Genomic DNA, 14,650 nt, shown 5'->3' with positions numbered 1-14,650 from the left:
CCTACGCAAAATTCATTAATATAGTGCACACTGTACAGGGGGTGATACTGGCGCACTAATACGGGGGCGAAGCATGGCTGGAAATCTACAGAAATCATCAGTGATGTACGTCCAAAATGAGAAAAGGTTTCATTTGCGCATGGGTCAAGTAAATAGATAAAAACATCAAGAATCTTGACTTTCAACTTTTTGTCAATTTTATCACCGCAACTAAACCCTACTCCAGCAATAGAACGGTTAACTCATGGTAACCATGGTAACAGGATATAATAAGTTTTGCAGGATTCCTGTGGTTTCCTCAATTCTGCAAAGGTAAATAAAGCGGCCCCATAACCTAACCCTGATCCAGCACAGAGCCAGCCTTTCATGTCTGGGTTATAAACAGCCTGGCACGTGAGCGCATCCACGCGGTTTAGAGAGAAGAATATCTCGGAGTGCGGCTTTTGTCTGCAGCGGCATGTGAGGGGAGGTCGGACACGGCAAGAACATGTTCATATTTCTCTGATGCTCGGCAATTTCTTTTCGACCTCCCTCTGTTCATTGATGGATCCTGGAGCCAGCCCCCTACCACCACCCACACTGTAAACTATGCCAACGGGATCATTAACCACATTGAGGAAAGTCAGCCAGCGGATACAAGATAATGCTTCCCTGTTTGTAGAATAAAAATTTTGCACTGCAGTTACCATACCTTATACTGGCATGTTTTTGAGTATAAGGGTAATAAAAATCTGGGGCAGAAGCACCCAGGCCCTGGTGTCTGATGGGGGCCAAAGGCCCCTCTGCCCCACAATAAGACGGCAGTATTATAAATGGTAGTTGGGGACCTGTTACAGATTTTGCATTGAAGCCCGGGAGCTTCAAGTTATTCCTCTGTATAGGGGGTGCATTTTTTTTTGCAAGACTTGACCATGGTGCCTGATAACTGAAATATTCACGTGTTATATAGTTACAACCGACAGAAAGAGAAACGCAAGTTCTACCTCTGTTTCTTGTACCAATCTGCTGTAGAGGGAGGCAGCAACCCCCACCCCAACCCTGGGCAACCAAGGCCACTCTAAAATAGACAAAAAGAGCGGCACTCCTATCGCCCTGAGTAAACCCAGCCGGCAAACTGTTCACACGTTACCAGCTGCCTCCATGCGTGACACTTCACCCCTATATCACCTGTCACAGGAAGGGACATAAATCAAAAACACTTGGTGCTATAGAAAGAAGTATTTAGTATGGCAATAGCAGGAAAATAAGCAACTACTGTACAGATAAAATACAGGACGTCTAAACCGGGGAAAACAAATCACGGACTGGAGATCCTCACAAACTGAGTAGGCCTTGTTTACACAGTGCAGTATGAAGCTGCTTTTCAGTCAAAGTGGATCCAAAAAGAGAAGCTGAAGTCCTTCCTTTATGTTTCCTCTCCCCTCCTGGCGTTGGCTAAAAAAATTAAAATAATGCTCCAAACTGCACTGTATGAACAAGGCCTAAAGGCTCATTACACTGAAGTGTTTATGTTTATGGTCCGATTTCCGATTCGTAGACTGATCTATCTATCTATCTATAAGTGTCATCCCTGAAGATCAGTTTGGACTGTAGCTAAGAACCATCTGCGAGGTAAAATCTGTCCTTCTATTTGGTATATTTGGGTGTTGTGGACCCTGTTACCTGCTCCGGTCTAGCTATTTAAGAAGTGTGCAGAGGCTAGACTGTATTTCTTTGGTTGCTAGGGACATTCTGCCTGACTGTTGTTGTTGCTATCCATAGCAACCAGACTGTCCAAAAGAATAAAGCGCTATTGTTTCCGGTATTTTCGTCCGGATCTGCAACGGAGGCCCCTAATGGATCCTCCAACGCAGATGTGAACAGGCCCTTAGTTGTAATTATAACAATATTTAACAATATAAGTTAAAGTCATATGATAGCACATTTTTTATTGCCACAGCCCTTTGATGCATGATTCTTCAAATCTGTCGTATATGTTGCAAAAAAACAAAAACCATGGCGCACGGCTTCATAAAAATGTTGGACGCCACTTATTAACACATGTTACACCCCTTCTCTGATATTTTATTTCAGAAATTTATGGGCAACTTCAAAGTAAATCAGAAATGAACCATTTATGTAATTGCTGTCTATCAGGGTAGTTTCGCTTGCACCAGATATACTGCGGCAGTTGTATTGTATCACCCTAACGGAGCTACTAAGGTATGTTTTAGAAGTTTGCAACAACATTCTATGCAAGGGGCACGGTTTTTAAAAGAGGGTGTGACTAAGCAAAAGGGGTGGGGCTAACAGAAACTACCGTAAATTGTGGAGCAAAGCCGACATAGAATTTACTTTCTGGCACACAGACAGAAATCTGCCTAAGATGTGCCTCTTAATAAATTAGGCGCATCTTATTCCAACGTTCTTAAAACGGGCGTATAAAACGATAGTCTTTATAAATAAGCCCCAATGTCCCATGTCTTAAAGACGTCTCAAGAGAAACCAAGCTAAAAAGTTAATTAAAGCGGTTTGCCACCCAAATATATATATATATATATATATATATTATTATTAATAACACATCATTGTATAGCGATTGACCATGACATTCTGTATCACAAAATAACATTGATTGTATTCTGTCAGCACAGTGTCAATCCAGCTTTGAGCTAAACAGCCCAGTCATTTCAGACAGTCTGGTTGCTAGGGAAAAGCCACAACCACAGTCAGGCAGAGTGTGCCTAGCAACCGGTCTGTCAGAGAACTCATGCCAAATTGGTAGCTAAGACAGTTGGTTTAAAGAGCCCTGATAATACGTATATCACACTTCTCTCACCATACCTCCCATTTTTTGTGGATTTGTCCTGGAACATGGACCTCAAAGGGTGCAGGGCTTATGCTGATGTAACTCAAAGTGAGTGTTATTTGTCAAATTTGTGGCGAAGCATAAGGTACGCTCTCACTGCATTTTTAATCTGTTTCAGAAAAATAAATTGAGGTGGTGAAGCTCTGTAACAGCTCGGCTTTCACATAATTCATAATCTCTCTCCAGACGGGAGGGGGGGATTCACCCCATGCGTCGATACACAGTTCATGAGTCTCTGGTCTTCGTTTTCCGATTTAATTATCTTATCATTTTATGTAAGTCACTGACGATGCCAGTTCAAAGATCGAAACTGGGGAGCTGCCAAACAAAGCAGGGCCCCCCGTCCACATCTGCGTTACACGTTGTGCCTAAACTTCACAGGGCTAATTACAGGGAATCGCGCTCCCTACACACAATGACGACATGGTGGCGATCCAAGCAACAAGCTACAGCTGTTAGTATGTGCAGAAAAATAGTCATTTTTGGAAGCGTATTCCAAACAGTAAAAAGTGCGCCGGGATTTCAGCACTTCTCTAAGCTTCTTCACATAAATTATACTTACTGCAAGACAGAATATGATATATCTGAGCGACTATTTACTGGGGAACAACGTATCACTACATTATTAGGCAGATGACATTCAGGAATCCAGAAGAGCTGGGTGACAATCTCTGTGGGAGGTGTAATGGCGGCCATATTGGTTATCACCCTGCTGTCTATGAAGCAGATAGTGCTCTGAAAAGACTGTTTAATAGATTGCCACGTTAGGTTTTTGTAAAAAACACTCCATAGAAAACTTTACACTGTAACATGCCTAGATCAGGGCCTGAGGGGGAGGTGCATGACACAGAATTATCTCTATGGTGTTCCTTGGGTCATGCACCGCCCCCTCAGGCCCTGCACTAGGCCTGACAGGGCATCAGTTTTTTCAGGAGGGTTCTTTTTAATGTAGTATTTTCATCATCCTTTTATGCAATTTTTTTTTTAAGGAAATCTGTCAAGACAGACCCCTTTACAATGAGTCATCTAGACAGCCCCTCTAATCTTTCTATGGTGGTGTCACGTTACGCTAATTTGCGACACTATGTAAAATTTCGTAAAACCTTTTAGTGGCATAAAATACCATTCTGTGATAAGTATACCGATATGTTACACAAAATGCAATATTGTTAGATTTTTGTGCTCATTCTGGCAAAATTTTTTTTTAAGGGGCTGCTTAGTGGGTGCACAAGTATCGTGTTATTTAGGCTCGGTAAGACATCCCCATTACATTTTGATTAGGCATTCATGAGATACACCTTGTTCACACACCAATTATAAAATTTTAGCAACCATTTATGTGAATGGCCGCCATGTAATACTACATTTCCCCTGCAGAGGCCGCTGTATGGCGGGCCACAACTTCACCTGGCGATAGTAGCTGAACCCTGAGGGTTTCATAAACTAGATCGGCTTCATTTCAAGAAGGGGTTGTCATGATCCGAGAACCCATTTGATCACTGGACATACACAACATACCTTCTGGAGTTTGTCCGCTTTTTCGTAGCAGCTTTCCAGGCGCTGCCTCAAGGTGCTGTTCTCCTTAGTTAACATCTCCACCATCTGATGAGCTCGTGCCACAATGGCAATGGCTTCAGGGGGAAGCTGCTGGCCTGGAGATGGGGACGGGGTGGGATGAGGAGCCATAGTCATTGGAAACATTGGGAGTGAGGGCGAGTGCAAGGAACCGCTGACTGAGGACACGTGAGATGACATAGGACTGTGCGGCTGCAGAGGGACGGAGGTACACGGGATCTGAGGATGCTGCCGGCTGCAAAAAAGCAAATGTAAAATATTAGTACGCTGTCAGCGCTGCGGGTGACAGGAAAATATATTTAGACAATGCTGAAATAAACAGATTTTTTTTTACATGAGCATAAAGTTTTTTTGATTGGTCCTATGATGCAGGGATACGGAGAACCAATCAGTCCCAGAAATTAACTCTCTGCTTCACTGCTGCACCAATATAAAGCCGGGTTCACACTTGCAGGCTCATGAACTGTTTTATTTTGCAGTTTGTCATAAAGAAGTATTTCCACCGCTGATTTCAATGTGGAAAAAAGTGAAATGAAAGACCCCACGTAAAAACAGTCATCGTGGTACCATTGCATACAGGCCAATTTGCTAACTGCCTCTTTAAGAATAAAGGGCCGCACCCCTACCGTCATTTGTGACCCCAACCTAATGCCCCATGCACGTAGATTTCGTCCGTAATTACGGACTGTAATTTTCGGTCCCATTCATTTCTATGGCCGACAGACACCTTCCTGTATATTTACGGGAAGGTGTCCGTGCCGTAGAAAAGCTCCGCAAAAGATAGGACATGCAAATACGGGTAGCTGTCCGCGGCCAGCTGTGCCCGTAATCTCTGTTTCCGAATCTCTCACAGACCTTTAAGAGGATTTACACCCAAATCTTAAAATTGTCCATACATTAGTAAATTAGATGTTAGAGCAGCAGCCAAAGTCTGACGATTATATTTTATTTACTTACGGACATATTGGTATTTTTTTTGTTTTGTTTCAGGCGCTATTTTAGAAAAAGTAACAACAGGAATTTCAGCCATATTGGATGTCAGAAATTGTATTATCTTCTTAGAAACGGATGGTAAAATGCTCATATTATAAGTATGTCCAATCATTTTATATACAGTTTTTGAGAACAACCAATATGGCTGCACTTCAAAAATGGCCTCCGCAACAAAAACAGAAAAATGACAATATCTCTATAATAAATATAATTCCCAAACTGTGGCTGCTCCAATGTCGGATTTACTAATAGATTGACCCTGACTGTCGGCCGGCTACTTCTCCACTGGGGCCAGGCATCCCCTTACTTGGGATAGTTGAGGGTCCCAGAGGTCGGACTCCAATTTTTCAGACTTTTAAGGAAAATCCTGTATCCATAACACTGAATTAGGGACTTGTATGCATAACATAGTCTTAGTTCCTATACCGCTCAGATCTAGCATCTTCATTCCTTTCCAGCGTATATACTATTAATAGTCCTCAAGGTACAGCTCTCACGTCCTGGCTGATCACATTATGTTCTGGGCTGGTTATGCGCTGGGCCATAGGGCATGAGAAAGGGGAAGCCTAATTTTTCACTTTTATTAGAAAGTTGTCATCTTGCAAAACCAGTGTGTGACCATGAATGGTGGCGGAAAGACAGGCGGCGGTGCATAACAGTGCGACATAAAGTCGCCGCCAATGGCCCTAATCCTGAAGTGCTGGCGGCCATATCACTAACTACTCGCTATGGGTCTTTCATCCATTTTTTAAAGAATTGAATGTAATCAGCTCTCTGCTTGGTTAATAGAAAAAAATAATCATTATGCAACATGAAGGACCCCCAGGGCCAGTTTCAGAGGGCGGCAAACTGGCCATTTGCCCAGGGACCCCCAGCGGTAACCTGATTTGGAAGAGATATTGCTCCACTGTCAGTTCCAGTAGTCGGACAGACCATTCATTTACTCAGAGAACTCGGACCACCATAGAGAGAAGTTCAGGAATTTGATGAATAACCCCTTCACTGCTCTAGATCTACAGGGATGTAATTGTTAACACCTTCACCGCCCTACACCACCAGTAAAGTCATCTGGCGTATTATTTGGAAACGGAATATTTTGGGTACTAAATGGTAGTATTTTTGACACCATGTAGTAGTATTATGTGGGTACTGTATGTTAGTATTATGTTTTATTATTTATTATTATGTAGATACTGTATGGTAATATTTGGGCATTGTATTGGCAGCATTGTGTGGGCACTGTATATAATTTTTATTTGGCATTGTATGATGGTATTTTGGTATAAATATTCTGGTGACGAGTGCATATGTATGAGTGTTTATATATGCAGATCCATTTCCTCTAACATCAGCCCTAAGGACTCCCTATTGAATTTTAACAATAGGTTACTCTGTTTTGTCTACCTTAAGCCTTGGCCGTCTGCAAGTGGTAGTAAAATCGTGGGTATTATACGCATCCTCAATGTTAAAATATAGGGGTGAAGAGTCACGTGACCTTTACAAGAATTTCAACATAGCCGGAATTCTTGTGATCATCGCAAGTCACCTTTGATATTTTCCTTCATATGGAAACACTAAGGTCGTGCATGATCGCGATAATGCCACAATCTGACCATGACTTGTGGGCAACCAGATGTTGCCATACAGCCCAAGCTCTAGGCCACCCATGACTAGTATTACATGAAGACAGAAAAACGTTGCCGCAACTAAGAACCACGCAACAAAAGTCGTCATGTAGCCCTTAAAAAAAAAAAAAAAACAGCCTTGGCGGGGGATGTCACCATGAATATTGCAATATGGGGTAGTCTGAAACTATGTTGACACCTGTGATTAGATTTGAGCACCACCTTACTGAACATAACAGGCGGGCAAAGCTGCCAATGTTACATACCAGTGTCTGCCCACTAAATTCTGAGGAAGTAGGCCTGAAGAGGAGCCATAGGGAACAGAGGCCAGACTCACTAATAAATAATTTATACAATGGGGGTCCCATAATGACTGTTTAGTCCCCTGACTGGACAGTTGCTCTAAGCTGGAGATAGAACAAGTACAAAAAAAAATCCAACATTGGAAAGAAATTCACTAATGATTGAGCTTCAGATAAACACAGTGTCCTAAAAGGCTCGGGCTACAAGATGACAGAAAATCTTGATGAAATTATAATTTACTCGTTTTGGGTATACAGCTCCTAAGCACACATATGTGTCTCCAAACAAACCCTCTGTGTAGTGTGATCCTGCAGTCAGGTGTTACGCTTTTCCATTTGCCCCCTCTTCTGTTGTCATTAGATTATAAAAAAAAAGAGGTAGCAGATCGAAGGCAGTTACACCTGATTGCAGGATCAGACTACAGAGATATTTTGTAGTCTGTAACCATGGAAACACATAGGTGTATACACAAAACAGTAGGGGATTTGTAATCAAAACTATTTGCAACATTTCTTCACTTTTTATTTTAGAAGCATCAAATAAATTATAATCAGACGTGCACATAGGCTATAGCTAATGCGTTGTGATAACTCCCAGTTAAAATAATACAGTAGGTTTAATCTCGGGTCCTATGTAAAACCAAACTCAGCTCTGCTACCTCTGATAAGGTTAGCTCTGGTACCTCTATATGAAGAGATATGCTTTGTGCTGCAGCAGAAACAGACTGGCGTATTACCTGGTGACATTATATTCTGGCGGAGGCTGGTACCGGAGAACCGACACCTCGGTTCTGGTCGGTTGTGAGGTGGGGTAGGGTTTCATCATTTCATGCACCATCAGGTGTTGTTGATCATTGTAAAAGTGTCCATGTTCCTGAATTTTATTCACAGGAGTTGAAGCTTGTTTGACCTTGTGCGGATAGTCCGGCGGGGGTCCTCTTTGCTCCCCTCCTTTCCCCAAGCTTGGAGCTGGAGATGGAGCCCCATTTTTAAGTCCTTTAATGCTGCCTGAGGAGTGTTGTCTAACTCCATTCCTCTCAAGTGACAGCATTATCCTCTCACTCATAGAGCGAACATGACCTTGCTTGAGTTCTTTAAGTGCCTCGTCTTGGTGAGCTTGTCCACTGTTGGCCCGACTGACAGTCGGCCTTCCTTCAGTTTTGGATTTATGAGTGGCGACAATGCCAGCAACATAAAAGCCAGGACCCATAGGACCAGACGGCTGTGCTCTAAAAAATTGTGACTGAGCCTTGGCTTCCTCGTAGGTTGGCAGTTCCTCGTTATTTTGTTGAGGCTGAGACGTCCTTAGGGTTTTCTCCATCACAGTGTTGTCCACCTGATGCTCTTGCCCCTGTGGTTCTTGCCTCGCTGACTGCCCAACCATTTGTGGGTCTTCTTGGGTGAGGTTTTCAGTAGATGAAACAGAATGTGTGGTGATATTGGTTGGTCCTGCACTTCCTGTGGCTTGCTGTATAGCCAGAAGGTTCATGTTCTCGTTGGGATTGCCATATCTCAGCTGCTCTTGGATCAATCGCTGAAGAACGGTTCCTGTTGAAACATCTTCAGAACCTCGCATTTCCACCTCTGGTATTCTGTGAAAGTCTTGTGGTATGAAGTTGGACCTTTGGTCTTCTTTAAAAAAAAGGAACAAAAAAAGAATATTAGCAAAAATTATAACTACATGGAGGTCCACTGCCTAGGACGGCACTCTGCAGGGGGGCGGCCGTGGATGCCTGACATGTCCTAATAATATTTAGTTTTCTTGTGGCCCCAACTAATTACTTTTAACTTACAAATTTAGAGCAAGATCATGGCAACATAGCTGAGTTATATCAACATTTTACTTCTGAATGGGCAAAGGCCAGTATTTTACACTAGGCGCTGAAGGTCCACTGCCCAGAGCGGCACTCTGCAGGGGGCAGCCGTGGGTGCCTGACATGTCCAAATAATATTTTTTTTTTTTTTGGTGGCCCCAACTTCCTGCAGAGTTCCAATCTGATCTGGCTTCGGGGAAGGGGGAAGAAAAGGGGTGATAGGTGCCGGCACTTGATTGACGTAGTGGCTGTGATGCTGCTGACTGATCCGCCACCTGTCTGTGTCCACTCAGAAGAAGAAGGAGGAGCATTGCTTATCTCTATTCTTATCTCACCCTAACCTGAAAACTGTCAGCGGCTGCACTGTGCTGCCTGCATTGTGTATGAATGTCAATAAAATTATAGGGTTGAGACCAGTCATGGGGCTTTGGATTTTATGGGGAAGAAGGATGGGTGAATTAGACCAGCCCAATATCTTTGGACTGGATTTTATTAAGGGGGATTTGAGTCAAACCTAAGATGTTAGGATTTGATGGGGTGAGCAATGTATGCTAATCCAGCGGTTGCTCTTTCATTGTATCACTTAAAGTAGAACTAAACTTTCATAAAAATTTTGAAAGGTCATGTGACATGTCAGATGTTTTGATCAGTGGGGGTCTGAGCTCTCAGAGCCCCACGATCACTAAAATAAAGCGGCAGAAGCTCAGGTAAGCAATGTGCAACTTTGTTTCTGATCGGCTTTGAACAGCTCTCCTTGGAAAGGCAAGCCAGCGTTGTACATACTCAGACCTTCTATTGAGCTTGTACACCGCTCGCTCACCTTCTGCCACTTCCTTTTTTGCAATCGGTGGGGGTTTCAGTGCTAGGACCCCTGTGATCAAAACTTCTGACGTATCACTATGACACGTCAAAAGTTTTGTGAACGTTTAGTAACAATTTAAAGCAGTGATCCCCAACCTGTGGCTCTACAGCTAGGGCATGCTGGGAGTTGCAGTTTTGCAACAGTTGGAGAGCCACAGGTTAGGGGCCACTAACTTAAAGGGATATTACAGACATAGGTGTGCCCCCACAAAACAAATATTTTGTGGTTTAGACTTGGTCTTGTTACCCTAAATATGCACTGAGCTTGGTTCTAGCACCGTATATCTATGTACTGAGCTTGGTTCTGGCACCTTATATCTATGTACTGAGCTTGGTTCTGGCACCGTATATCTATGCACTGAGCTTGGTTGTGTTACTTTATATATGTACCATACAAAACTGCAGCATGCCCTATCCATCAATCGCAGCCAAGAAATGCATGTAAAACCACAGCTTTCCATAGAAGCTTTTCTTAAAGGAACAGTGTCACCAAAAATGTTTTTTTTATATCAGTTTGATGTTAGTGTTTTATTAAAAACTTTTATATTTATTTGTGTGTTTGTGTGTTACTTTTTTTTATTTTTTTACTTTTTCTTCCCTATGGGGGCTGCCATTTTTTTTTCCATTTCTGTATGTGTCGATTAACGACACATACAGACATGGAATACGGCAGCTACAGTCCCATAGTGAATGCGAACGGGGCCCGTTCCATCCACTATGGTGTACGCTGTCCAAGTTGAACTGAGCGCCGCCCGGCGCCATTTTCCTGTAGACCGGAAGTCGCGGCCGGACAGTAAGATTACTACTTCCGGTCGCGGCTTCCGGACTTGTGCACTTGGAGCGGCGGCAGCAGACGGACCGGAGGGAGCGGCGGCGGCAGGAGCAGGTAAGTTATTTCTATGTATGTTCGTGTTTCAGTGTGTGTTTACTACTGTATGTTAACGTACTACACTGTGTGTTAGCTCAAAAAATGGCGACACACAGTGTAGGAGGTTTGACCGTTCAATCCCCTCGTTTCTCCCGGCACTAGCCAGGATAAAGGAGGGGGGGATTCTGAGAGCGAGGGATTTTTTTCCAATTTTGCAGCATAAAGCAATGTGGTTGCTTTACCACATGCAATGCTGCAATTTTGGGAATTGCTCCATCTAGTGACCAGTGCTGGGAAATATTATAAATTAGAATCTAAAAAAAATTAGAACAATGTTTAATCACCTACACACTAATTGTTTAACTAAAAAAAAAAAAAATTTTTTGCTAGCAACACATTCCCTTTAAAACTGTTGCTTGAAAATAAAACATGATCCCAATTGCGCTAAAACGACATTATTAAAAAGAAAAAGAACGTTTGGTTGTTACAAATAGCAACCATTTATAAATATAATTGAATGACTAAAATCTGATCAGTTGTAATGGGCAACATCCACAGAAAAACGCCATTGTTTTTTGGCAATAAAGGAGTTGTCCGAGTTGGACAACCCCCTACACCTAAGTAATAGGTCTCCTGACAAGGTGATGATATAGGGAATAACTTACCACCAGCCTGGTCTTTCAGGGTGCCCGGTGACTCAGCGACTACTGATGATTGGTCATTGTTGGTATTGTATAGAGGACAGTCCGGGTAAACACAGCCGGTCTCATCACAAGGTATAGGGACGCAGAGATTGTAGTAGGCTGCGGAGGCACCTGAAACAAGACAATAGGGAATCATTGCCAAGTCTACCCGGCTATAAACGTCATAGCATTGAACGGGTAGAGAAATTTATATTATCGACGGAACAAACTGTAAATATCACGTATAGCGATATTTACAACAGACCTTGCTGCCCACTGCATGGGCACTTAACCATTGCTAGACAATGATGATGTATTTTAGGGTACATATTATGGCTGCAACACCAGACCCCCCACTGAACATAGGTGACCATAGGGTCCTAGAGGGACTGTGGAGGAAACAGGTGTTACAGCTGTAATAAAGACCCAAAAAGGTGCAAAAATGGCTCCAGGCTAGACGGAGTCAAGACACTACACCCTGAAAATATCTAATGTTACCAGAAAATAGAGGTTTTATTTACTTAGACCAGGGTTGGACAGGTGTAGCAGAAGCCCAGCCAAAAACAACATCGGGACCTATGGGGACCATCAGAGGGAAACTTTTTTTTATGGTTTATTTCACCAAGATTATTATTATTATAAGACCTGTGTATGTAATAATAACATGAGGAAATGGTCTCATTAAATGGATTGACACCATTCTCATTATTTCAGCCCTCAAGATCCCTTTAGCAGGTGATGGGTTCACCTTTAGTAGAGGACTAAGAATTGGTATATCATCCTTCAAAACGTTTCCAACATAACATTTTGGTCCGACTAGAACCACTTCTAGTTGTACTTGATTCTCAATACTTGATGACTTGCGATCCTCAGGTTGGTTTCTTATAGTCTAACATGTAGACATGACCTTTTAAAAGTTTGCCTCTCAGTCACATGGGAATTTTGCGGATTTGAAACCACTTTACGTCGACTTTCAATCAAAGCTTTATTAAAGATGCATAGTGTTTGGCTGCTCGCATACAGATGCAGCGTACAGATGGGAAGATGTTTGATTCTTGCAGGAAAATTTCTCTGGAGAGGATTAATACTCTGATGCGTGGTCCTGACTGCCAAGCTGATAAGAAGAGATCATTAATACATGGTACAAGTAATTACTCTCCGTGACTGTTATGCACCAATGAGTTTTTAACCACCTATAATACATATTAAAAGTATAGTAGTTAAAATCTAAAAAATTTAATATATCTGACATGTTTAAAGAGAAATGTCCTCAATTCTGAAATTAAAAATGCGTGATCTAGGCTACGAGCTTGTCCGGTTTGCAGTAAAGGAGGTGCTTATACAACCAACCAATTGGACAAGCAGAGTTGCAGGAGGGACAGAGCAGCAACCTGAGCCTCCGATGAGACAGAAGCAGACCAAAAAAGTCAATAAAATAGCCGGTAAGCACTGCCCAAGTAATGATTAACATATTTGTTTCTAGGATAAAACGATTCACAAGGGTTGCCCTTTTCTAATCCCCCACACTGGAGCGCAAGAATGGGGTTCTTAAGCTGATCATAAACTTGAGATAACTGTCGGGTAAACGATCATTCAGCCAACAGATTTCCTGCCCGACTGCCCCCTAAACCGCACACTCCGAATGACTGAACATGCAAAATTTCTTTCAAAAGGGGCAGGGGGATAAGTGGCTGTCTGATCGCTTGGACGCTGCTTATTTCCAGAAGGGACAAAGGATCGAGCAGGCACCATCGAGATTAGATTGCTATCGAGCTTATACCAGGTTACAACACATTTCCAGGCAATGACATGGGGAGGACTAATTGTTCAGGCATTTTGGGCACTGTCAGGGGCACTACCCATCGTCTCCCTTCCCACTATATACTTATTGTGAAAGTTTAAGGCGCCGGCCCTGGAGGAGTTGAACAGCATTCCCATTTATATCTCCTGTGTTCTTCCCATACACAGTAGCCATAAACAGTGCCTGTATATAGCTGGCGGCTGGAGAAGTTGGCTGTACTGCTCTTTAGTGGCATTATCAAAGAAGAAGTCTATTGCTTGCAAGGGTGTACAAAATAAAATGGCAGCCCCTTCACCTCCGATAGTCTCATGGGAAGAGGAGGCCCAACTGTTTGACCTGCACAGGTCTTCCACTCTTCACAGGCAATGTACAATGTCTCATGATGAGACAGGAAGAAGCTAAACCCTAATGTACTGGCAATTGATTGTCCCTTGACCAAACAGTTCCACACACCATAAGTATGATGGACTGGAGCAAGAAGTCAACAACTAATCTTTCCTTAGTCACGACTGTGATCCACACATCTCCGGTAAGTGATCTTTGGTTCATCTACCGGATTGTACTTCATGAAAAAAAACTTCAGACTACAATTTATTTGGTTGATTCTGGTGTCATCCTGGTTCCAATACTGACCCATCTCCTTGTTCTGACTTCAATCTACTTGTCCTGGATCTGTTCCTGTCTGCTAACATTGGTCTGCAATATAGAACTGCATAGAAGGCCACGTCTTGCCATGTCAATACAATTGTGGTACAGAAGGAACACTATTTTGAGTGTTGATCAAAGTGTGGACCATCTTGAAAAGGTTTTTGTAGGGGGTGGAGATGCACTAGAGTTGACACAACTCAGTATTGATAAATGTATCCAATATAGCCCAAAATTTCCACAAATCCACCCCATGGCCAGGCGGCACAAGTTCCACAATACAACTACAAAAATGTATCATCACCGACTGCAGCCTCCAAAAGTTATAGACTTCGGTTCAGTTTTTCCCATTATATGAAGAGGTCAAGGCAGGCCAGCCATTATTATAGCAAACTTGTCATCACAAAGGCTTTACATATAATCTATGGACGTGTAGAATGGACGACTATCTGAGTTACTGTATTATATAAATGAAAGATGTGGAGTTTATTATCATATGAGAAGTATAGAGCTAGTATAATCCTACGCACTTCATCACCACGATCACACTCAAGGCAGCGTACACCTACACTTAATGCCTGGGTGATAAACTACATCTCCACTAGACTGGGAATTAACCGTGAGATGTGGTGTGA

General features: G+C 42.7%; 1 protein-coding gene across 3 annotated transcripts in view; it reads right to left on the bottom strand.

Annotated features, from left to right (window-relative positions):
* Window positions 1-14,650, bottom strand: part of AMOTL1 (angiomotin like 1) — an 83,634-nt gene that overhangs the window by 47,601 nt on the left and 21,383 nt on the right. For all 3 annotated transcript variants that reach the window (XM_075851492.1, XM_075851493.1, XM_075851494.1), the window contains exons 2-4: window positions 11,552-11,701; window positions 8,081-8,975; window positions 4,367-4,658 (exon numbers count right to left, since the gene is read on the bottom strand). In XM_075851492.1, the coding sequence (XP_075707607.1) occupies window positions 4,367-4,658; window positions 8,081-8,919 (1,131 nt within the window). In that variant the 5' untranslated portion in view covers window positions 8,920-8,975; window positions 11,552-11,701. The remainder of the gene's footprint in view (window positions 1-4,366; window positions 4,659-8,080; window positions 8,976-11,551; window positions 11,702-14,650) is intronic.

The sequence above is a fragment of the Rhinoderma darwinii genome, chromosome 2, assembly GCF_050947455.1.
Source record: "Rhinoderma darwinii isolate aRhiDar2 chromosome 2, aRhiDar2.hap1, whole genome shotgun sequence".
NCBI classification, from domain to species: Eukaryota; Metazoa; Chordata; class Amphibia; order Anura; family Rhinodermatidae; genus Rhinoderma; species Rhinoderma darwinii.
Note: the sequence above shows the minus strand (reverse complement) of the source record. Positions and strands in the feature narration are given on the sequence as shown.